We start from the raw sequence: 26,573 nt of genomic DNA on the forward strand, positions 1-26,573 counted from the left end.
AGGAGGGAAAAACGTCAAGTTTAAGTTTTCCCCGGAAACCTTTTTGTTGTTATAGTTGGTTAGCTAGAGTCACTCATGTTGTTCTTACCTTCCAATTCTATTTAGTTAGTGCAACATTAAGTAGCATGGAGCTATATTTGGCTCTCCATTTAACATTTTGTTAACATATCTCTAGCTATAAAGGACACGTGGTATCACTGAGAGTTATGGCGCGATGGATATAATTATTCTACTCTTAATTAGAGATCGATTTTGAGATTTTGGGTTAGAAAAATTCTAGTTGCACTCGATGAGACGTTAAATTAATCGACACTTCAAAAAGGACATCGAACAGAATTAAGGAAGAAAAAAGAGGTGCTGAGTAGCCTTTGTCCAAGTTGCATGCCTTTGTTCTTGGTTCATAATATAAAACAAATGTTATTGGCCAAGATAAACAAAATAAATGTTACCGAAACTTTGTCAGAGATTTACCTGACTGAGACATAATAAACAAAAATTATGTAACTATATTTTGGATCTGTTATGAAGTGGAATGTGATATTCGCTCTGCCTCACATTTGAAGTTAATAAATTATCTTTAAGATGTCATGTGGAGGAGCCGTTTCTTTTCGAAAATGAGACAGATTAATGCATCACTATTAGTTTAACAGGAACATGGAGTAGTTTCCCTAATTTTAATTTGTATTATACTAAAAGATTTAGCCTCTAATAAATTAATATTATTACTCGGGATCGCCAAAAGTATAAAAAAAATTCAATCTACTAGATTTATCAAATTTTATACCACTAACAGTGAACTAAATTCCATGACACGATGATCCGACACACACAGTCGTGTAAACGGTCACTTGAACCTTTGCTTAAATAACCTTAAACCAAAATGAGCCAAACGCCGTTACATAAACGGCGTTTTAACTTAACGGAGTTAGCACGTTCAGACAAACGAAAAAGACGAACATGAAGAATGCTGCCTTTAAAACTCATCTCACTAAAGCCCCTCACAGAGAAAAGTAGACAGAGAAAGAGAGAGTTTTCTCTGATCTAAGAGACCCATTTTCTTTTTTTCATTTTCTTGTTATTGATGTATAAATAAGCAATCAAGACGAGCAATAAATGTATTTTTTCCTATGGGGTCATATTGAATTGAATTTTGGTTAGACAAGACGACGAGGGCCTACCAGCAATATATCTCAAAAGTCAGTGTTTGGATCACTTCCTTATTACGCTTAGGGAATTGGAAACTTGTTTTCATTTCTTTCGGAGGAATCACATCTGAATTATGCATTATTCATCGCCAATTCTCATCTAAAGTACGCATCTTCTTTCTACTTTCCTTCTGGATCTCTCCTATTCGTTAATTCTCAGCTTTCTTACGTATATTTTCAGTTGAATTCTGCATAATTCTGTTGAATTATGATTAATAAGAAGTTTAGTTGACCTCCTGTTTAATTTCTTACTGGAATTTCTTTTTGCAGCCGAATTTTCAAGGAAGAGAAGAGAAGTGAAGTGAATTTTCTCGGGAAATAATCAGCAAGTTTTGAAGTTAGTTTTACAGAAAATTTGCTTGCTCTTAATGCGCCTCCAACTTTTTGGAGGCGGATCTGCACTATAAAGAGAATTGAGTAGAGAATTTTGGAGATACGCAACGACTTAATTAGCGAAATTGGGTTGAATTGTGTGTATTTACTTGATCTGGCGAACACATAATTAAAGTGTGGATGGAGCTGCCTCAGCCCAGACCTTTTGGAACAGAAGGTAACACTACTTTAGGTTCACTTTTTTGAATGGGATAATATTCTCTATTATAAAATAAATAGAAAATTTAGTTTTGGTCTGAATTTTAGATTTTGATGTACGTACGTAATTGTTGCAGGGAGGAAGACGACGCATGACTTTCTTTCACTGTATTCACCTGTTCAACAAGATCCAACACCTCCACAAGGTAAAATTTCGTGCATGCAGGATTTTTTTTTTTTGGATAAAAATTCCTTTTTTGTTTCGGTCATGTTATGTAGACCGGAATAGGATATTCAATTACTTCGATTTGAATTATTAGGAGATTTTCAAATTTTAGCTGATATTTGTCTTTCTGTTTTACATATGAGGATTTATTTCCAATAATATAAATTTGAGGAAGTTGTGTTTGGTGTGCGCATGTGCTGTTATCATTGTTTGGAAAGATGCAACCATTTATTCTTTCTTTCGTTTTTAATGGAGTAATTCTTAAATGAAATATATCTGCTATACTTAAATTGAGAGTTATTAGATTAGATTTAATTTATTTTACATGTTAGTGTAAACAATTTGTTATTTTTAATTCATTGTGATTTAGTTGGTTATAGCTCGTTACTTAGGAGATCTGGGTATCTGAATATATTTTTCAATACCAATGCAAAGATCTCCAGCCCCTTTTTTTCTTGTCATATTTTAAAATTTTGATCTAGGGATCCTCTTAATTATCTTCATTTTTTTGGGTGGGGGACTCCAAGAAGGTTATGGAAAGACAAAAATCTGGGGTTGGCTTCTCTCTTCTCTCTTTATTACTCACTCCGTCTCAATTTAATTTACGTGAAGATGTTTGACTGAACACGGAGTTTAAGAATGAAAGGAGAACTATTAAAATTTATGATCTAAAATAAGTGAGTGATACTTATGTAAATATAAATCATCTCATTAAGAGTAAAATGAGAAGTTTAAATTTAAATTGTTAGTATTAAATTTAAATATATATCATTTTTTTTTAGACTGAATAAAAAGTAAAGAATGTTATATAAGTTGGGACACAGATACTATATAAAATAAGATTATTTGCTGGGATTTTAGTTTTTTTTTTTTTTTTTTTTTTAAATCATGGGGATCTGGAAACAGTAGAAAAATGTGTTGTGATATAAACTGTGGTTGGGATAGAAGAGGTAAAAAAACAGTCATACCCACGAGTGTCGCAATTAATGCACCCGTGACCCTCAACGTTGATTGCTGAATTTGTATGTGGATCTGCCTCGTCTTCTTCCTGTGGGCCATCACTTGGAGAATAGGCTGACATTACTTGATCCGGAAAAGGTTGGGCCTTAGACTAAATGCCTCCGCACGCACATCGAGTAATTTGGACGTGTACCATTTTTTGGCATGAACTATTCTCTTTGTACGGTTAGGGACCCAGATATTGGTATCTGATCCTTACTTTAGCACGTTTCTTTGGAATAATTATCAAGAGATTTTGAATTTATACATTTGTATCAAAAGTTAATGGATTTTCAAAGTTGAATTAGTTAATGAACTATGTTAAAACTATATAATATTTAAAGAACATAAGCCCCTCTTCATCTAGGAGCTCATCTGATTAATTTTTACTAACGAAATAATATTTGGAAGTAGCATTTTGGAGTAATCACCCCCACCCCTAGTTTTAAAAAATCAGAACAGTAAACCCGGTTCCCTTCTTTACCAACATGTCAATCTGATTGTACTAAAAGAAAAATCAAATTTATTAGTGGTTAGATTTTTTATTTTTTTTTCATGCTTTTAGACCGCGTAAGTTGGGTCTTTATGCTAAGTCGGACAAACACAGTATAATGTTGCAAAAAATATTTACGTATGAAATATTGGATCGTAGCCCAGCTTTTTTGTAATTTTATTGTTTTTGACATCTTCCATAAAGTACTATGTGATGTTCTGATGAAAGAATGAAGCATGTTATATTACCAGATTATTTTACCTTTTCATGCTATCTTTCATTTGCATTATTGTGATTGTTCTCAATTGCCTGCCTTGTATTGAATTAATCCTTTTTTTATGGCTTTTGTGCATACTAAAGCAGGTGGATACATAAAAACTCATGACTTCTTGCAACCGCTGGAGCAAGCAGAGAACACAATACGGAAGGAAGAGCCTAAAGTTGAGGTAGCGGCTGTAGAGAAGCCTCCACCACCAGTAGCTGTTACTCCTTCAGTGGAGCATATTCTTCCTGGTGGCATAGGCACCTATAGCATTTCTTATTTGCACCAAAGGGTACCAAAGCCAGAAGCAAGCTTGTTTGCTGCAGCACAGGCAAGTAGTACCGACAGGAATGATGAAAATTCAAACTGCAGTTCTCACACAGGGAGTGGTTTCACGCTGTGGGATGAATCTGCAGTCAAGAAGGGAAAGACAGGGAAGGAGAATTCTGGGGGTGATAGACACATCCTAAGAGGTAAGAAATTTATTCTCTTTTCTACTCCCTCCGACCCAATTTACGTGATGGTGTTTGACTGGCATAGAGTAAAAGAATTAAATTTTTGTGAAACTTGATCATCTCATTAAGGGTAAAATGGATATTGTAAAGTTAAATTATCATTCACTAAATATAGAAAGATGTCATTATGTGATATTTGCGCTCTACAGTGTTTGCTGCTCTAAAGTTATCTATGGATAGTTAACTTCTTTCAGCTCCTATTAAAACTTGATATTTGCTTGGCAGAAGCAGGTTTGAACACTGGAGGAGTTCAACCTACGACATCATTGGAATGGCAGTCACAATCATCTTCAAATCATAAGCACAACACTACGGCCTTAAGTTCGCTCTCATCTGCTCAGTCAGTGACTCTTTTGCTCCCAATCATATGAATGTCCCCTTTTATCCCTTGATATCGGTACTTTTATTTACAGTTTCTAACTATATGATCACCTTGCAGACAATCATCGCCTCTTAAGAGCCAGAGTTTCTTAAATATGATAACAGCAGCTAAGAAGGCACAAGATGACGACGATGATGATGATGAAGATTTTGTGATTAAAAGAGAACCACAGTCGCACCCCAGAGGTTTGTCTTGTGTAAGTCTGATGATTCCCACTCATTGTCCACACGCAGTTGTCGTTTTGTAACATACAGATAGCTACCTTTTTCAGGTAATTTATCTGTAAAAGTTGATGGAAATGGCAATGATCAAAAGCCAAACACCCCGCGTTCAAAGCATTCGGCAACAGAGCAACGGAGAAGAAGCAAGATCAATGACAGGCATGTCTATGGCATAATTGTTAGCTTAAACATAGAAATCTTTTTGATATAGAATCCTTATCTTATAACATTATCTCTAGGGCAGGATGGTAGATGTTAGTCGGACGTGTGTATTTCTCAATTTAGTATAATTCTCTCCTCTTTGAAATATAGCAAGCAGCCTTCTCTATTAGAAAGGAGCTTGCTTGAGTGTTCTGTTCCGTTACACATCCCTATTTGGGTTCTTATGTTTCCATCTCTTCAGACTTTTGTCTATTTGCTACAACTTTGATTGAGTTTTGGTCAAAATAAAGTGATATCTGGCTGAACATTTAGCTTTTGTTTTCAGATTTCAGATGTTGAGAGGAATCATACCTAACAGTGATCAGAAAAGAGATAAAGCCTCATTCTTACTGGAGGTACTTTAATTGCATATTTTGTTAAGTCTTCTCTTTATAAATAGAGATATTTATATTAAAAATTAAAATATCATTTGCAGGTTATTGAATATATTCATTTCCTACAAGAGACAGTGCACAAGTATGAGGATTCATACCAAGGCTGGGACAATGAGCCTTTGAAGTTGTCATTGGTAAATCCATCTTTGGCTTTTCTCAATGTTTGCCTCCTTTAGGTCATTAGCTATGTTCTCAAAGTTTATCAATAAATGGCTCATCGTATGGTATTTAGAACTGATGCCTTAGAATTTTATGTTAAGAATGTAGTATATGGGGAAGGAGTTGGTCAATACCACATGTAAAATTAAGAGGCCAAGTTGGTGAAGCGAATTGAAGTCTTGACATGCTTGTGTATTTCCATGACCATCTCTTCCTAGTATATCAGGATATGAACGGTTTTTGCTCCGAATTGTAGTAGATTGAAACAGTAGGTTTTGATTTAGATGCTGTTTATACTGCAACGTTCAAACTTAAAAGGCGAAAACATATTTCCTTTTTAATCTGTATATTAGCCTAAATATAGATACTTATATTCTTAGTACATTCATTAACACAAGTTTTTAACTGACCTTCATTCTGTAACAGAGCAAGTGCCATAGGACGATTCAAGGTGTCAGCAATCATCCTCAAAGCACTATTAATGCATCTGGTGCTGCACTGACGTATGCGGGGAAGTTTGATGAGACCATCATGGGGATTTCTTCTACTAATCCTATCAATGTGAAAAAACTGGAACCAAACATAAGCATCACAAGTTTAAACGAAAACGGTCAGCAACCTGGTTTAACAAATAAGCCGACAACACTTTCTATGCACCCAAACACATTTTCATTTTGTGGGACAAGTACCACAGCAGCGCTATATTCACCAAAGCTGACAGCTGATACTGATAAGTTGGAGTCAAAGTCTCATTCTCAATTTTCGCTTAGCAGATCACATATGACTGATTATGCTATTCCAAATGCTAATCCAAAAAGGCAGGAGCTGTCTGTAGAAAGTGGTACCATCAGCATCTCTAGTGCCTATTCTCAAGGGTGAGAATTCTATTATTGCTTGAAACAACAACAACATACCCAGTGAAATCCCACAATGTGGGGTCTGGGGAGGGTAAAGTGTTCGCAGACCTTACCCCTACCTCAGAAGGTAGGGAGGCTGTTTCCGAAAGACCCTCGGAAGATTTTGGAAATTTATCTTTTTAAAAGCAACATTCATGTACTACTTCCACACATGCTTCCGTAAATATTAGTATATAAACTCAACCAAATGTGTCCTAAATATCTGGAACTACATGCAATTGCAACAAATTAGTCATTCATGAACCTGTTGGTGAGTAAATTGCATAGTATATGCCCGAGGCTTACAAAGTGAATGAAGTTCTGCATCAATCTTTTGTCGTTGTCCGTTGAGATAATATATTGTAGAGAATTTAATTGTTAGTTGCATTCCTATGCTATACCTGCTTTTGCACTCTGATCAAATCTCCATCTGCGAAGTAGATTATTCTGTATGCTTTCTTCTGCTTAAATATGGCTTGATTTCATTCTATACTGGTACTTGCCAGGTTGTTGAACACCTTGACACAAGCACTGCAAACTTCTGGAGTAGATTTGTCCCAAGCCAATATCTCTGTGCAAATTGATCTTGGGAAGAGAGCAAACGGGAGAGTAAATTCTTCAGCGTCAACGATTAAGGTACATGAGCGGTTCTTAATTCCAGAAACTTCATACAGTTGTAGATGTTATTATTCTCAAAACTAACACATGAGTTGAAGCCTCAAGTAATTAACTTTCACAAAATTCCGACAGGGTGACGATGTTTCCACGAGTAATCAACCGATTCCAAAATCCATAGTTACAAGCACAAGGGAGGAGTCTGATCGTGCCTTCAAAAGGCGGAAAACAAGCTAATGCTAATTTAAAACACTAGGTGTTCTTTTTTTTCAATTGGTTAAATTTAATTGTTTTTCTTTTCCCCTTACCCTTCCTCTTCTCAAGCAATATTGACTTCCACACCTGGTACAGAAATCTCCGATATGAAAGATCACAAGCCACTGTATATGTAATGTACTACTACTATTTTCTGCCCTTCATTTTCCTCTTTGAAATTTGGGCTGCACAGATTTACCTGATTAGAGTGTGATATTTATTACTTATAGTGAACTACTGTATCATTATTAAGGCTTTCCGTGCTGATGATGAGAAGCTGCCTTTTTCAAGTTTAGGCTTCCATTCATTTGCACGGGAAGGCTAAAGGACATTGTTCTAGGCTATTTATTTAAAGACATGATGAATTTCCAAAAGAAAAAGAAAACTTGGTAGATTCCTGAGAAGGAATTTGGCTTGACATTGTTTCATTCATTGAATTTTATGGGTCATACAGTTATCATCTTTATGGGATTAAATTCCCTTCTACGTTACAATATCTTGCTCCTTAACAATTTTGATGATCCTGCTAAACAAGCTTACGAAGCCTGATTTGAATCCCCATACATCCATCTCAGCATATATTTCTTAAGCAATTGTATAGGTTTAGGTTGGTATCCTAGCGAAGCTCTTGAAGGAGGACATTCTAATGGATGAATATGAGAACGTTATACATCTAATATTAGATGAACAATCAATGAGTAGGTTGAACTAATAGGAACTGAGGTAATACTTGACTAGTGGACCCATAGATCATGGAATAAATGGGGTGGTTAAGCTTAAGCACCACACTACAAGGTATAGACGCGATCATCTCTCGTGGTCATACTCTCATAGCATACAGCTCTAGCCTCTCCTCTCTGATCCTCAATCAATTTTCCAGTTTGCTCCCTTGTAACACCCGGTGTGGGAAATATTTACTAAGAAAGAACCAACATTTCCTACTTTTTGTTTGTCATGTTTGATAAAATGAAATTTAGATCCCAAAGAATCCCTCTCAACCCTTTAAATAAAAATCTATGTAAACTGGAGTAGAGGGGAGTGTTCGATCTATCATAAAATAAAACATGAACAAGATAGCAGCCACGGGACAATCAATGCAAATTCTTGATCGCTCATGCCTCATTGAGCTGGCTAGTCGAACTGATATTGGGCTTTTATCTCAAGAGCTCTGCTATATTTTGGGCTTTTATTTCAGATCTCTGTTGTGCCATGACATTCGACAAGGTTCCAATTCATTTTTTTGCGCAGATTGCCCTTCTTTTGGGGTGGTCTTTAAATTTTGCCCCACAAATTTGTGATCTTTAAATTTTGCTCCTCATATTTGTGGTCTTTAAGTTTTGCCCTTTGCTTGGAAAGATGGGTGAATACATGAAGTTCTGGGTTCGAACCCCCGCTCAGGCATAAAATAAAAAAATAATTTAGCAAGGCAGGACTGGGAGAGTGTATGCCGGATCCAGCATACAATCTTTAAGGAAAAGCTAAAGTTATGCGATCCGGCATAACTAAAAGTCTGCCCCATAAGGCAGAATTTTTTCTAAGACATAGTTTAGTTATGTCTTATGGGGCAGAATTTTAGTTAACACATAACAAAATTATGCCCCATAAGGCAAGAACTTTTCTTAAGGCATAGACTTTGCCTTATAAGGCAAAGTTTAAGTTATGCCTTAAGGAAAAGTTTCGCCTTATGGGCATACTTTTAGTTATGTCTTTGGGGCACACTTTTTAGTTAAGGCATAACTAAAAGTTTACCTTTAAAAGTAAAATATATATATATGCCTCAAGGCAAAGTCTGCCCCCTCCGGCAGACTTTTAGTTAAACATAACTAAAAGTCTGCCGGAGGGGGGGGGGGGGGGGGGGCATAGCAAAACTTACGCCTTATGGGGCATACTTTTAGTTATGTTTTATGGGGCACACTTTTAGTTAAGGCATTACTAAAAGTTTACCTTGAAAACTAAAAAAAAAAAATACAGATATATGCTTTAAGGCAAAGTCTGCCCCCTCCGGCAGACTTTTTTAGTTAAACATAACTAAAAGTCTGCCGGAGGGGGCATAGCGAAATTTAAACTCTACTTTGTAAATTTTTTTAAAATTTTTTATTGAGCGGAGGTTCGAACCCGGAATCTATAAATTTTAGTCGAAGGACAAAATTTAAAGATCAAAAATATGAGGGGCAAAATTTAAATACCACCCCAAAAGAAGGGCAATTCGCAGAATTGCCCGTTCGAATTCTTGCCAGCAGGCAGGTTTACTCAAGGAATAGTTTTGCAATGCGCGAGACAAAGGTTTGAATTTGCAGCCTTTATTGACTAGAGCAAAACAATTTAGTAGGCGTTTCGATATAAAACCTGTGATATTCGCGGGAAAAAAAGCAGTAATATTTGAAGTTAAATTGAAAAAAAATATTTAATAATTAAAGGGATATTTGGATAGGCATTTAGTTTAAAAGAATTGATTCTTTGTGAATGGAAAAAGATTTTTCATTCAAATTTGAAAAAGGCATTTTTAAATATTTTTCAAAAAATTAATTACATTCTTTCTTTTTTTTGAAAAAAAAAGGAAAAAAATTCTATAGACGGCTTCTTAAGAGAAGAAAAAGGAGAAAAGCAATATGGCCCACTAAAAAATTTCTAATCGGCTTATAACCATCATTATGTTATAAAATAAAACTATGAAGTAGATACACAGAAGAAATATGTAGAGAGAATATGTAGAGAGATATCAGATTATATTACTTCTGCTCATTCAACATTGCATTTGTGCATCCTATTTATAGGAGCAACATACAAAGGAGATATTTTGGGATATTTGGGGATATTTGGGATATTTGGGATATTTGGGATATTTTGGGATATTTCCAAATTAATGGATATCCACTAGTTGGATATTTATAACACTCTCCCTTAGATGTCCATTAATAGATGATGTACCTCGTTAAAACCTTATTAAAAAAAAACCCTGTGCGAAAAAGTCCTAATGAAGGAAAAAGAGTGCACATATCTAGAAATACGCTTTGAGAGCTGCCTCATTAAAAACCTTACCAAGAAAACCCAATGGGACAAAACTTGGTTAAGGGAAAAAGAGTACAACGCGTATTTCACTCCCCCTGACGAAGACCAAGATTCAGATGTCGGAGTCTTCGCATTCCAATCTTGAATATCATCTTCTCAAGAGTTGAAGTTGGCAAAGATTTAGTGAACAAATCTGCAGGATTGTCACTTGAACGGATTTGTTGCACATCAATATCACCATTCTTCTGGAGATCATGTGTGAAAAATAACTTTGGTGAAATGTGCTTTGTTCTATCTCCTTTTATGAAACCTCCTCTTAATTGAGCTATGCATGCAGCATTATCTTCATATAATACTGTGGGTATTTTTGTATCACACTTCAAGCCACATCTTTCTCTGATGAAATGTATCACTGATCTCAACCACACACATTCTCTACTTGCTTCATGAATAACGATTATCTCAGCATGATTTGAAGAAGTAGCAACAATGGACTGCTTGGTCGATCGCCATGATATAGCAGTACCTCCGCATGTAAACAGATAGCCCGTTTGAGATCGAGCTTTATGTGGATCAGATAAATAACCTGCATCTGCATAACCAACAAAATCTGTACTACCTTTGTTAGTATAAAACAGACCCATATCGCTAGTTCTCTTCAGATATCGCAATATATGCTTAATCCCGTTCCAATGCCTCCGTGTAGGAGAAGAGCTATATCTTGCTAGCAAATTAACAGAAAATGCTATGTCAGGTCTTGTAGCATTAGCAAGATACATAAGTGCACCTATTGCACTAAGATATGGTACTTCAGGACCAAGTAGCTCTTCGTTTTCTTCCTGAGGTCGGAACGGATCTTTGCTCACTTCAAGTGAGCGAACAACCATAGGATTACTTAAAGGATGCGAATTGTCCATGTAAAACCGATTTAAAACTTTCTCAGTATAGGCAGATTGATGGATAAAGATCCCTTTTGCGAAATGTTCAATTTGCAGACCAAGACAGAGTTTTGTCTTTCCGAGATCTTTCATCTCAAATTCTTTCTTCAAATATTCAATCGCCTTTTGGAGCTCTTCTGGAGTTCCAATGAGGTTTATGTCATCAACATAAACAGCAAGTATAATGAATCCTGATTTTGTTTTCTTAATAAAAACACATGGACAAATGGCATCATTTATATATCCTTCATTTATCAAGTACTCACTTAGGCGATTATACCACATACGCCCTGATTGTTTTAAACCATATAATGATCTTTGTAATCTGATTGAATACATTTCCCGAGACTTTAAACCAAATGCTTCAGGCATTTTATATCCTTCAGGAATTTTCATATAAATTTCATTATCAAGTGAACCATAAAGATAAGCTGTAACCACATCCATAAGATATATTTCAAGGGTTTCATATACAGCTAAACCCATGAGGTATCGAAATGTTATAGCATCCATAACTGGTGAATATGTTTCTTCATAGTCGACGCCGGGTCTTTGAGAGAATCCTTGTGCAACAAGGCGTGCTTTGTATCGCACAATTTCATTTCTCTCATTTCTTTTCCGTACAAAGACCCATTTGTGACCAACTGGTTTTACACCATCAGGCGTTTAGACTACAGGTCCAAAAACCTCACGTTTAGCAAGTGAATTCAATTCTGATTGAATTGCTTCTTGCCATTTTGGCCAATCATATCTTCGTCGACATTCTCCGACAGATTGAGGTTCCTGATCCTCACTGCCCTTTATAATATTTAGTGCAACATTATATGCAAAAACACTATTCACCACAATTTTCGAACGATATAGTTCTTCACTCACTGAAGTCTCGGGTTTGCTGATTTCTTCAGGAATATCAGAATTAATCAGATCTTGAATCTCTTCATGAGATCCTTTCATAGTGTCATTCTGATCATTGTTTGTATTTTTTTTTCTTGGATTTTTATCCTTGGAGCCCAATGGCCTACCACGCTTCAGGCGTGGATAAGATTCAGAGGCTATGACACTAGTAGATTGTCCCTTTGGAACATCAATTCGAATAGGCACATTCTCTGTAGGGATATGCGACTTAGTTATTCTTTTCAAATCAGTAAATCCATCTGGCATTTGATTTGCTATTTTCTGTAAGTGGATGATCTTCTGGATCTCCTGCTCACATATAGGGGTACATGGATCAAAATGAGATAGTGATGGAACTCTCCACGCAATTTCTCTTTTGATTTCGTTTCTCTCTCCCCCTAATTGTGGAAAATTTGTTTCATCAAATCGACAATCTGCAAATCGGGCAGTGAATAAATCTCCCGTCAATGGCTCAAGATAGCGAATAATGGAGGGTGATTCAAACCCAACATATATTCCTAACCTTCTTTGGGGGCCCATCTTAGTGCGTTGTGGTGGTGCTACAGGCACATATACAGCACAGCCAAAGATTCGGAGATGAGCAATATTTGGTTCATGACCAAATACTAATTGTGACGGGGAGTATTTATTATAATGAGTCGGTCTAAGACGAACAAGAGATGCTGCATGTAAAATAGCATGACCCCAGACGGTTGTAGGCAACCGTGTTTTCATAAGACGGTTGTAGGCAACCGTGTTTTCATAAGTAATTTATTGCTACTACTATTAATATCGCTACTTTTATTTTTAACATTACAAGTATTACTTTACTACAAATTTTAGATGATTCGTCATCATTTCATTTTTTTGGATTTGGATTCGTTAAATTAATTACAAGACAACACTTTGCAAAATATTTATTTTTTACAAATTAATTATTTATTGTCTTTACATAATATATATTACATACCAGTTATTAAATTAGAAGCCCAAAAAATAATTAAATAGCGGAGGAAGGAACAACAATTTATAGCCAAATTCATGGCCCAAAATACCAATACAATATTATTTTTCTACCCAAATAAACAACCCACATTTTCAGCCCAATCCCCATTACCCGACCCGGTCCAGCCCATCCTTTTCTCCTTTACCCTAATCCCTCTTCTCCTCTTTCTCCTTCTCACCCGCCTCCTTCGTCCTCTCTCTCTCTCTCTCTCACCCTAACTCCTTCTTTCTCCCATCGCCGCCGCACTTCCACCTTTCCCTTCCACTGTCGCTTCGCCTCCCTCACCTTCCTCTCATCGCCACCCCCCCACTTCCGTCGCACTCCTCTTCTCCTCTCCTCTTCTCCTCTTTTCCCCCACCTGCTCTGACTTCATCCACTCCTCCACGTTTCCTTTCTGACCACCCACGTTCTCTCCACTCTCCTCTCTCCCATACTCCTTTTGCACGCGTCTGACACACCCCCTTTCCTCTCTTGCCATCCCTGCACCTCCACTCACAGTTGTCCCCCATGCGTCTGTCGCCTTTGTTTCCCCACGCCGATCATCTCTCCCACGCTCCTCTCTTTTCTTAAACCAAACGAAGCCCTATAAATTCGGGGTGAATTGTTCTGTTAAAGGGGGGACAGATAGAAAAACGAAGGATCTAGAACCAAAAATTCCCTACAAAACCCAAGTTTAATCATCAAATATAGGAGATTCCAAGAAAGCAGCCAACGATTACTCTATCTGTTTGGTTGAAAACTTTAGTTTCTTTAATCGATTTTGAGGTTCACTCCTGTTCGAGTCTATTCATAACGAGAGTGTAGATTCGACGACTTCGACGCCTCACTTCACTGCACCACAAACAGGTAAACTTCGATATAATTGTCACTCGTGATCTTTAATTTCTGCTTGTTCAAGATTTTTAGTTTATGCTGCTATATGTTAGTGATTATGTAGTTTCGTTGTCGTCGCGTTATTCGTTTGACGTTTGGGGTTTGTTAGGATAAGACATTAATCATTAATCGAATCTGAAAGGTGTCTATTGTTGTTTAAGATATGAATTTCCAGGATTTAGGACGTATTTAAAACCGCATATACGTAGGATATACAGTGGGGTATCAAGATAAGAAGAAACATACATTTGATATACATCTGGTATACACACCATTTGTGTATATCTTAGGTATATTACATATACGATTAGAACAGACCAGCACTGTCTCTCTTTTACTCTATTTTTTCAAAATAAGATACCCTGTCATGAATGTAATCTGTTCGGGTGGATATGATAGAATGATCATATGACATATCGACATTGGTTGTTGATTTTATTTGGTCTGCAAGATCATGGCTGTTTGTTTAAACTGATAAGATTAATGTTGAATGATGAGCTTGAGACTTAGGCCAGTTTACCTTGTCATCGCTGTGTGGTTTAAGTTCAAATTCGATTAATGCTAGATGATAATAGCTCGTCTAGTCTCTTGTAGTCTCTGTTACCTTCTGTTGATTAACGTATTAGTATAATGATATTTGGTTTAGCATTAGATCCCAAGTGTGATTAAGTCATTATGCTGTCATGGTCTTTGTCATGATTGACTGATTAGTATGCCTTTAACCCAGCTTAATTACTGCCTAGCCTAACCATGATCATATGATGTTGTTTGGTTCTGGTTTAACCCATAATAGAAACTGTCTGGCTATGGTGATTCTAGCATATTTAGAGTTGTCTCATTTTCTGTTTTGACCATAGCTTAATAATGCAGTCTTAAGTCATTAAGGGCTGTAGGTATCCTCTCTAGGCTTCAACTTGGACTCAGTTCATTATTAAGGCATCAGTGATTCTTTCACGTGTGTAAGTTAACTGTAGTTAGGTTTGTGTATGTTGCTTTGGTTGTATTTGTTCAAGGGCTGTCAAAGCTATATAAATTGTTCGTCTTGGTCTGGTTTGACCTGATGTAGCTTGATTAATGTATGGGTCGTTGTGAACTTGTTCATCTTGATCTTTTAACTTGAACCAGATCTGAGCCTAATGTCTCAATACCGTGTTTATGATGTGTGCTAGCATGATAACAGCCTTAAGTTTTGTCTAAATATGAGGTTTAAGTTAAACCCCCTTCTCCTTAACTTGGGTGACTAAACACTTTTTTTTTTCTCTTGTTATTGTGAGTGTGAGTTAAATCTTGAAATATGTTGTATGCCATATCTCCCACAATGAAACTATCAAAGGTTCTCGGTCATGGAATGTGTTTGTTTCCATTTAAGTTTAATAGATTGAGAAGATAATGGTTAGTTGTATGCATTGTGATCCTTTTATTTCATGCCCACTCTGGATAGAATGGGATATGCTCAAGTGTTTATCTTTGATTGATTCAAAACCGTATCAGCCTATGTATTACCAATATGTGTTATCCCCTTTGGATATTGTTTGAGGTTCAAAGGGAAGTACTTGGTTGGACTTGTAAGATTCAGTGAGGTTTAAGTTGATAAGTTGAGGGATTCATATTGATATATCCCACGTATTGTTTAAAGTATGACTTGCTTGTCTGTCCATCTGAGTGTGTTTTGAACTTAGACAAAACTGTGCATGCATAGATATTCTAGTATACTGATTAGTATTTAGCATGAGTATGAGTTGTTGTCCAATATATCCGACATATGCCTAACTTGCACTGCTACAAAGCCGCCTATCATCCTTAGCCTTGCCTTATGTGGATACTCACGTATATACGGGAAATGTACAAGATATACGCAATCTACCAATCTGTTTCGCGTTTATATTTTACGTGTTTAATCTCACCCGTTGATTATATACTAATCCTTGTCTTTTATTTTATGCATAAACATCGCATACGAGTCCGCGGGGACTCGTCACCTCCCATTCGGCGTTGGGCTAAAGCCCAACAAAATCTTTCCCTCTGTTCCAGTCTCTCTGTCCGCAGCAAGGAAATAAAATTTGGGCCAAAGCCCAATCAATGCCAACAGCAACAGTACCACAGCAGCAATATAGAGGAAATGATTGGGCCTAAGCCCAATAAGCATTAACAGTTCAGCTGGGCCTTAATAAATGGGCCAAACCCATTTACTCTTTTACTCTCTTCCTTATTTTTTGTGTATTTTTATTTGCTTTTGTATAACTAACATTTATGCTTGTTAATTAAGATAAGCTTTAGTAACATTAAAAGTTTTAGTTTAGTAATGGGTAGTTAACTCCATAAATTATATTCACTTCTATTTTTAAAAACTATTTATAGTATCTATAACACTTATTTGAGTAATTGATTTTCAAAAAAGCATGACTACATCTTTTGGCTAACGGAATAATAATTTATACTTATTATCTTAGAAGTTTAAAACGTCACGAATTTTACATAACATTAGCTCATCCTAAATAAAAGGCAAACTAATTTAACGGATAACTCTTTAACTTTAGTTCATTTCAAACACTTGAAATACACATTTGCTGAAACATCAATATAAATCTTGCAATAACTCTACAAATACATTTTAATTTGTTAGTTAGCGTAATTCATATTCGGAATACATATGAAACATCACTCATCCCATTTCTTTTGGTTTATTTATAATTAAACTCTTATTAAATCACTATATTTTCTACAAGTATATTTTTAAATATTATTATTATACTATCGTTTAAAATTTCAACAACATTTATAGGTCGTATTTCAAAATAGCATTAAAAGTACTTTTTTTTTACAAATTATTATTATTCTTACAAGTTCTATTTTAAATAGCATTCTTACATATTTATCTATAACTTTAGCCATACTTACAAACCTACTTTCTTTTTCTATAATACTATATTTACACCTAGCCTAATTAAATTTTAGTCCGGTCGGTTAACCATTGTTAATGGGTCTTAAAGGATGCCTAGTACCTTCCCTTTAGACTAATTGAACCCTTACCTAGAATCTTAAGTTTCGCAGATCTTAAACAGAGTTAACTTTAAGCATAACTTTAATAAACTTTAGGTGTCCTAATTCACCATAAATAATTAGGTGGCGACTCCTTAAAATAAACAAAAAATAGGAATCTCCAATACGTCATACTTCTACTTTAATCCCGGTTAAAATGTGGTGTGACAGCTTGGCGACTCCACTGGGGACACTTAGGTTCTAACCATAACGGATTTATATTTAATTAGGATTTGTGTGCTAACTTTATTTGGTTAAACTATTTTCACGTGTTATAACTGTTTATCTGCTATTAATTGTTTGTTTGATATAAACTGTTTAAATGTTACTGCTTTGATAAACTGTCATCCCGTTCATATTTCCTCCACTTCTGGAAAATTCACACATATTCACACACTTAAAACGGCTTCGCGGTTCGCGCCCGTTCACTATTAAATTACCTTTTAGTTGGATCGATCTTGTGGATTTAGTCGATCAGCGGTGCAGTCGACGGCCACGGACTTTCCACTCCCAAGTTGTCCGCTTGGGGGAACCTTGTGTCATAGGAAGCCAACTCTTAGTCAGCCTAAGATAGAGCTAAACCAACACCCTTTACAAAGAACATACATTTTTGACCTAGGAGGTTTAATACCCTTGGTGTATTAAATCCATTAGATGACTTTACCCAAACGTCCGAGTGGGTTCACGACCCCGAGTGACACCAATCATACTTTATATGCATGTTTGAAGGATAACTGTGCCTAAATATTGACTATTTGCTCTAATTAATTAAACTTTAGGAATGAGAGAACGACTAACGTTTCTATGACAGATATGCATTTGCATCGGAGTACAACAAATGACGAAGATCAAGAGCATCACAAATGGAGCTGGAAGTTAGGCATAGAAATTTTATTTACTTTATTTAGATTAGGAAACACTTTATGTTGTATTCATTCGACATGTAATAAATGTTACATTACTTTGTACTTTATTTCTTGAGAAATAGAATCTGTTTATTTAATCAAAGCAACAGGATGACATATTATGGGACACCTTACCCTTCAAACAACGTTAGGCCCACCTCTGGCACAAAGAGGTCAAATGCATATTAGGACGCTTTATTATTTTCGTTTACTCCTGTTTGACAACTTGTTTGACTCTATTTGATGAATTATTTGCTACATGACTTACTTGACTTTACGTGATAATGACTTTACCTAGATATGTTCATGAGACTAACATCGTTTATACTTTATGTTTCTTTTATCTTATTCCCAAAAGAGAGTTGATTCGTGTTGACACTCGATGGCCGACCATCCTTACATCACAAGGTCAAAGACGTCATCGTTACCTGAACGTAGTTGGATTATTCAAGGAAATGAAATTACTATGTCTAATCCGGCCGCATCTATTCCAACTGGTGTAGAAAACATAATGATCTCTAGCGATCCGCCCGAGACTTCCGAACACGGAACTGCTATTCAACGGGATGAACATATCGCCCGCCTGACTCAAGAAATTGAGAATCTACGTGGAGAACTAAATCGGGTTAGGGACTTGACCAATTTATCCATCACGCTTCAAAATTCACCTTCTGAACCTAGCAATACTGCATCAGAACCACCTCGCTTCCCATCACTCGAATCCCCAGTTCCTGAGCATCTCCCTCCCCAAAACAATGCACCTACCAATAACAACTTACCTCCGATCACCCCCGCAAATCCACCAAATCCAACATCCGTCTATACTCCCCCACAAAGTCAACCAACCACTTACACTAGCTATACTCCACCACAAAATCAACCACCCTCCTACACTACCTATGCTACTCATAATCCACCACCCGTCAACCCACCAAGTCAATCGCTAGTTCATACTCCCTATGTTCCTTTACCCGCCAACACTAATCCACTACCCACGACCACTCCTCTAAACCCACCAAATCAACCACCTATAAACACCAATTATAACACACCACCTCTTGTCCAAAACACCCCCATCGTCCAGACTTATCCAACCCAGCATATGCACGGGGCACACTTTGCCACCCCAAATGCACAATATGTTCCTCCGGTATATTCCACAGAAACACAAACCTTTACCAACCCAGTAACGGTCAGGTTCCAACCCGAGGTAGATCAATACGAAGAAATGGAAAGGGATGCAAAGGCAGGGGCAGATAACATACTGCTAAAAGAGATCCACAGTCTCAAAGAAGCAATGAGGAACCTTCAAGTTGCTAGAGGAACTAAGAGTGTAGAATATGAGGATCTCTGTGTCCAACCTGACGTCGATTTACCCGTAGGCTACAAACCGCCAAAATTTGATACATTCAATGGAACAGGCGACCCTCATACACACTTAAGGGCTTATTGTGACAAACTGGTTGGAGTGGGCAGAGACCAGAGCATAAGGATGAAGCTCTTCATAAGAAGCTTATCTGGCGAAGCACTTACTTGGTATACACAACAGGATGTCCGTAAATGGCGTGGTTGGAGTGACATGGCGCAAGACTTTATGGACAGGTTCAGTTTTAACACCGATATCACACCAGACAGAGTTTACATGACTAAGTTAACCAGGAAGTCAACTGAGACGTTCCGCGAATATGCGTTACGTTGGAGGTCAGAAGCAGCCAGGGTTCAACCTCCGATGAATGATAGGGAAATGACTGCTACCTTCATTGAATGCCAGGCTGGCATATTTTACGAGAAAATGATAGGTATGATGGGACAAAAATTCACAGAAGTTGTTCGAATGGGAGAAGCCTTGGAAGAAGGAATCAAATCGGGGAAAATTCAGGATCTTATTGCTTTACAAGCAATGAACAAAGCTATACAATCTGGTTCTATCAACGGGATTAAAAAGAAGAAGGAAGATGTCGCTGCAGTCATGAACGCTCAAGGACATGAGCCGAGCCAAGCCATTCCATACTTTAACCACCCACAACAAACTTTCTACCCTTACCACTACCCTGAACCCTACCAAGCTCCACTACCTCCTTACCCCGTTTACAACACCCAAGCAAACTACTACCAACCCCGAGCGCCTCCGCATCAAAACCCACGCCCGTATCAACCCAACCAAGCTCCAACTTACCAAAATCGACCACATACTATACCTAGAGCCCGTCCAAACCCTGACACCAAAAACACCCGTAATTACACTCAGATCGCTGAACCCTTGGCTCAATTGTTCGAAAGAATGAAAGCAGCAGGCATAATACAACCGATTGAAGGAAAAATTCCCGAGCCTATCCCAAAATGGTTTGATGGTTCCAAAAGCTGCGCATACCACTCTGGAGTTGTTGGGCACGCCACTGAAGATTGCTATGGGCTTAAAAACAAAATCGAAGCCCTGATTAAGGAAGGAGTAATTCAGCTCGCTGAAGCTAAGCCCAATGTGGTCAACAATCCTTTGCCTGCTCACGGAAATTCCAAGATTTAGAGAAGTCCAGTGCGGAAAGAGTCGGATCAACAACTTTGTCGCTCTCGTGGGAACAATCCAATACAACTACTCGCAACACCAAGGCACTGACAATATGGGGCGCCGAACCAGGAAAGACTCTGAAGAATTGGACTTGTACTCCGTCCTCGATCCGTCGGGAGCCTTGGTAGCATGAACATGTAGTGAACTTGTTTTCTTTTATTGATGCTTGAACCGTACTCAAAATTTTGTTTGTTTTGCTTCACCTTGTGGAAGCTTGAATTGCAAAACTATGAATGCATTTCTGATTTTTCTTAATCATCTGTTTTCTACTTTATTTATCAAAACTGTCAACTCTACGATTGTGACATGAAATGTACGAACAGACAAACATACATCCCAAGAGAGTAACAAAGAAACTAGGGGACAAGACAAGATTCCACTCGAAAAAAATTGAAATAGCCGATAGGTGATGACATAAGCCTGAAAGCTAGCAATCCAAGAAGAAATCAAAGGACGACATTAAGTAAGACAATCTAGTTTGCAACCTTTCCTTTAACAACCACGTTACGAACTACGTTCCGACCTGATTCCCATGGTAGGATACGTAGGCAGCCCACATAGGGTTCGGTTGCATTTAGAACAGAAGTCCAAAATATCTTATGCGTGCGAACTACGCTTGACCTGATTCCTCAGTGGATACGTAGGCAGCCCATATAGGGACTCGGTCATATTAGGTTAGAATTTTTCCCATTTGCATGCATACGAACTGCGCTGACCTGATTCCCATGGGGGATACGTAGGCAGCCCACATAGGGTTCGGTTGCATTTAGAACAAAAATCAAAAGATTTTGCATACATACGAATTGCGCTGACCTGATTCCCATGGGGGATACGTAGGCAGCCCACATAGGGTTCGGTTGCATTTAGAACAAAAATCAAAAGATTTTGCATACATACGAACTGCGCTGACCTGATTCCCATGGGGGATACTTAGGCAGCCCACATAGGGTTTGGTTGCATTTAGAACAAAAAATCCAAAATACCTTATGCGTACGAACTACGTTCCGACCTGATTCCCATGGTGGGATACGTAGGCAACCCACATAGGGTTCGGTTGCGCTATAACAGAAAATCCAAAAATCCTTATACAGGGAAAACCACACAGGGCCTGATTCCCTCGGCGGGATTCGTACACTATCAATATACAGAACCGTCACACCTAGATAAAATCCAACAAACCCTTTACCATAGATATAACAGAACTACGCTGACCTGATCCCTTGGCGGGATACATAGACAATCCACATCGGGTTCGGTCCCTTTATTAAATTTCAAACCATTCCTTATGTACCTTACGAACTACGTTCTGACCTGATTCCTCGGCGGATACGTAGGCAACCTATATAAGGTTCGGTCACACCGCAACATAAATTTAGTACACCCCTCAGAACCAAAACTGGGGCATATTTTTTTGAAAAAAAAATATAGACAAAAGAGCAGTCGTGCATCGACAAGATTAAGGCTACCAGACAGGAAGTATTATGAACCAATTACTTTAGAAGTGTCACAATCCGAAGTTGGCAGAATATTTTACAACTTACATACATAAATTTACATATATATCTTTCCTTACATACATACATTTACATATACATATTTCACAACTTATCTACATATAGTTACATTTCCTTATACATATTCTTATATACCTACCTTTCAAATGAAATATTTTCTTTCAATCATTTTCACTACTGTTCATCTACCGAGGCTTAAACAGAGATCACAAGATCCAAACAAACAAGACGAATGGAGTGCCAACCACGTCAAGCTTCGAGTCAACACGAATCAACTTCCCCCTCCCAAACTAAGAATTTTTCTTTGAGTGCAGGAACTTAAGACCGCGAGATCAACAGTCAAGTCTATCAATCATGGCAGAAAAGCATCATCTGGCTCAATATGGCCTCGCCTAAAAAGCCAAACGGCTTTATTTCTAACCCTATCTTTAATTTTTATTTTATCACAATAACTTTATGACTTTATATACCTGTTTTGTAGGTTGACGAAGTTGGAGGCGAATTAAATCAGGATCGCACGTCATTAGTTCAGCCTGTCACGATACCATCAACATCATAAGCCAAACGGATATTCTACCGCTTTGCTCCATACTTTACCAATTACTTTATCATATACTTCACCAGCTTTAACCATTTTACTCTGAACTTTGCAGGAATTATTGTCAAGTCCCCGAAGACAACCGGAGACACATCATCAAATCTCTGAAGACAACCGGAGAAGTATCATCAAGTCCCCGAAGACAACCGGAGACGCATCATCAAATCTCTGAAGACAACCGGAGACGGATCATCAAGTCCCGAAGACAACCGGGCATCACTTGGCTATACTGCCTCATATGCATAAGCCAGACGGCTACACGTCATCAACTCTAACGATTTTACCTTGAACTTTACAGGAATATCATCAAGTCCCCAAAGACAACCGGAGACACATCATCAAGTCCCCGAAGACAACCGGAGACACAGCATCAAGTCCCCGAAGACAACCGGAGACACATCATCAAGTCCCCGAAGACAACCGGAGACACAGCATCAAGTCCCCGAAGACAACCGGAGACACAGCATCAAGTCCCCGAAGACAACCGGAGACATAGCATCAAGTCCCCGAAGACAACCGGAGACGCATCACCAAGTCCCCGAAGACAACCGGAGACATCGCATGGCTATACGGCCTCACTCGCATAAGCCAAACGGCTATACACTTACTTCACTCCTTAATTCATTTCTTTATTTCATCATCTACTTTACCTACTTTAACGAATTCACCTTAAATTTCGCAGATATCATTTATCATCGAGTCCCGGAAGACAGCCGGAGGCCTTATCACTATCATCTTCAACTGCAACTAGAGATATTATCGCATCCTCAGCATACGCATCACGCATTCATTCAAGTCCCTGAAGACAACCAGAGACAACATTGGCCACACGACTTCATCTTCACTCTCACACTCATATTTACTATCATTTTACACTCTTTATAATTTCAACTTTATTACTAATTTTGACATGAATTTCAGTTTTGGCAGAAAGTACAACCTGCAGAGACGCAACACAACGTGGAACTTTATCTTACGCAGTGAACTGGGGCAAATTTGCTGAAGAGGATTACCAAACTCACAAGCAAAGGTCACGAATCTACTCTCGAACTCAATTCCGCCTATGTCCACAAACACGTGATACATAGGTCAATTTCTCTTTCATATTCCCCACCAAAACTGTATTTCAATCAACTCTTTCTACAATCTCATATTCCTTTCTACACCCCCAGTGTCTCCATAACTCAACACTGAAGCATCTTTGAAGAATACGCATCGTGTCTAGTAGAGTCCTACTTATGGGTGTGTTGTGCACCACATTTATAATTAGGAGGCTATAAACATATGTTCCCTTCTCGTCACCTGTCCACAATCCTCTCAAGATTATGAATCCGCAAAAAACTTTCGAACTACACATGGCCTGATTCTCGCGCAGCCGCAGCCCTAGATACGTAGGCAACTCGAAACTGAGATTCAGCCATAATTTTCCATAATTCCTTCGGACCTCATCATATTTTCCATCAATTTTCCTAAACCGTACTTTCTTACAAACTCATATTCGTCAGTCCAAACAAAATTGGCTACTACGTCAACTTCTTCGCCCGAAGATTCTTACATCATCTCCCGTCGAAGAGGGGCATCTGTTGACACCCAATTTTGTACCTCCTTTATTTCATTTTTTTATTCACTCGGGCGTCTAAATTCATTGACGAGCTAAACACTTTATTTTTTTACAATATTTTATTGCTACTACTATTAATATCACTACTTTTATTTTTAACATTACAAGTATTACTTTACTACAAATTTTAGATGATTCGTCATCATTTCATTTTTTTGGATTTGGATTCGTTAAATTAATTACAAGACAACACTTTGCAAAATATTTATTTTTTACAAATTAATTATTTATTGTCTTTACATAATATATATTACATACCAGTTATTAAATTAGAAGCCCAAAAAATAATTAAATAGCGGAGGAAGGAACAACAATTTATAGCCAAATTCATGGCCCAAAATACCAATACAATATTATTTTCCTACCCAAATAAACAACCCACATTTTCAGCCCAATCCCCATTACCCGACCCGGTCCAGCCCATCCTTTTCTCCTTTACCCTAATCCCTCTTCTCATCTTTCTCCTTCTCACCCGCCTCCTTCGTCCTCTCTCTCTCTCTCTCACCCTAACTCCTTCTTTCTCCCATCGCCGCCGCACTTCCACCTTTCCCTTCCACTGTCGCTTCGCCTCCCTCGCCTTCCTCTCATCGCCACCCCCCCACTTCCGTCGCACTCCTCTTCTCCTCTCCTCTTCTCCTCTTTTCCCCCACCTGCTCTGACTTCATCCACTCCTCCACGTTTCCTTTCTGACCACCCACGTTCTCTCCACTCTCCTCTCTCCCATACTCCTTTTGCCCGCGTCTGACACACCCCCTTTCCTCTCTTGCCATCCCTGCACCTCCACTCACAGTTGTCCCCCATGCGTCTGTCGCCTTTGTTTCCCCACGCCGATCATCTCTCCCACGCTCCTCTCTTTTCTTAAACCAAACGAAGCCCTATAAATTCGGGGTGAATTGTTCTGTTAAAGGGGGGACAGATAGAAAAACGAAGGTTCTAGAACCAAAAATTCCCTACAAAACCCAAGTTTAATCATCAAATATAGGAGATTCCAAGAAAGCAGCCAACGATTACTCTATCTGTTTGGTTGAAAACTTTAGTTTCTTTAATCGATTTTGAGGTTCGCTCCTGTTCGAGTCTATTCATAACGAGCGTGTAGATTCGACGACTTCGACGCCTCACTTCACTGCACCACAAACAGGTAAACTTCGATATAATTGTCACTCGTGATCTTTAATTTCTGCTTGTTCAAGATTTTTAGTTTATGCTGCTATATGTTAGTGATTATGTAGTTTCGTTGTCGTCGCGTTATTCGTTTGACGTTTGGGGTTTGTTAGGATAAGACATTAATCATTAATCGAATCTGAAAGGTGTCTATTGTTGTTTAAGATATGAATTTCCAGGATTTAGAACGTATTTAAAACCGCATATACGTAGGATATACAGTGGGGTATCAAGATAAGAAGAAACATACATTTGATATACATCTGGTATACACACCATTTGTGTATATCTTAGGTATATTACATATACGATTAGAACAGACCAGCACTGTCTCTCTTTTACTCTATTTTTTCAAAATAAGATACCCTGTCATGAATGTAATCTGTTCGGGTGGATATGATAGAATGATCATATGACATATCGACATTGGTTGTTGATTTTATTTGGTCTGCAAGATCATGGCTGTTTGTTTAAACTGATAAGATTAATGTTGAATGATGAGCTTGAGACTTAGGCCAGTTTACCTTGTCATCGCTGTGTGGTTTAAGTTCAAATTCGATTAATGCTAGATGATAATAGCTCGTCTAGTCTCTTGTAGTCTCTGTTACCTTCTGTTGATTAACGTATTAGTATAATGATATTTGGTTTAGCATTAGATCCCAAGTGTGATTAAGTCATTATGCTGTCATGGTCTTTGTCATGATTGACTGATTAGTATGCCTTTAACCCAGCTTAATTACTGCCTAGCCTAACCATGATCATATGATGTTGTTTGGTTCTGGTTTAACCCATAATAGAAACTGTCTGGCTATGGTGATTCTAGCATATTTAGAGTTGTCTCATTTTCTGTTTTGACCATAGCTTAATAATGCAGTCTTAAGTCATTAAGGGCTGTAGGTATCCTCTCTAGGCTTCAACTTGGACTCAGTTCATTATTAAGGCATCAGTGATTCTTTCACGTGTGTAAGTTAACTGTAGTTAGGTTTGTGTATGTTGCTTTGGTTGTATTTGTTCAAGGGCTGTCAAAGCTATATAAATTGTTCGTCTTGGTCTGGTTTGACCTGATGTAGCTTGATTAATGTATGGGTCGTTGT

At 37.8% G+C, this 26,573-nt stretch overlaps 1 protein-coding gene across 2 annotated transcripts; it reads left to right on the forward strand.

The window, feature by feature from the left end:
• The first annotated feature begins 983 nt into the window (after positions 1–983).
• Positions 984–7,819, forward strand: LOC132632820 (transcription factor BIM1). 2 transcript variants are annotated; one of them, XM_060348918.1, is made up of 12 exons: positions 984–1,310; positions 1,476–1,755; positions 1,874–1,942; positions 3,815–4,189; positions 4,457–4,571; positions 4,671–4,798; positions 4,885–4,993; positions 5,322–5,391; positions 5,472–5,564; positions 6,016–6,464; positions 6,992–7,121; positions 7,236–7,819. In XM_060348918.1, the coding sequence occupies exons 2-12, from the start codon at positions 1,719–1,721 to the stop codon at positions 7,335–7,337; spliced, it is 1,677 nt and encodes a 558-aa protein (XP_060204901.1). In that variant the 5' UTR covers positions 984–1,310; positions 1,476–1,718; the 3' UTR covers positions 7,338–7,819. The 2 variants fall into 2 exon arrangements, with proteins under 2 accessions (XP_060204901.1, XP_060204902.1); XM_060348919.1 differs by having other exon boundaries at positions 3,818–4,189.
• Positions 7,820–26,573: the final 18,754 nt, after the last annotated feature.

This window comes from Lycium barbarum, chromosome 3 (assembly GCF_019175385.1).
Source record: "Lycium barbarum isolate Lr01 chromosome 3, ASM1917538v2, whole genome shotgun sequence".
Lineage (NCBI taxonomy): Eukaryota > Viridiplantae > Streptophyta > Magnoliopsida > Solanales > Solanaceae > Lycium > Lycium barbarum.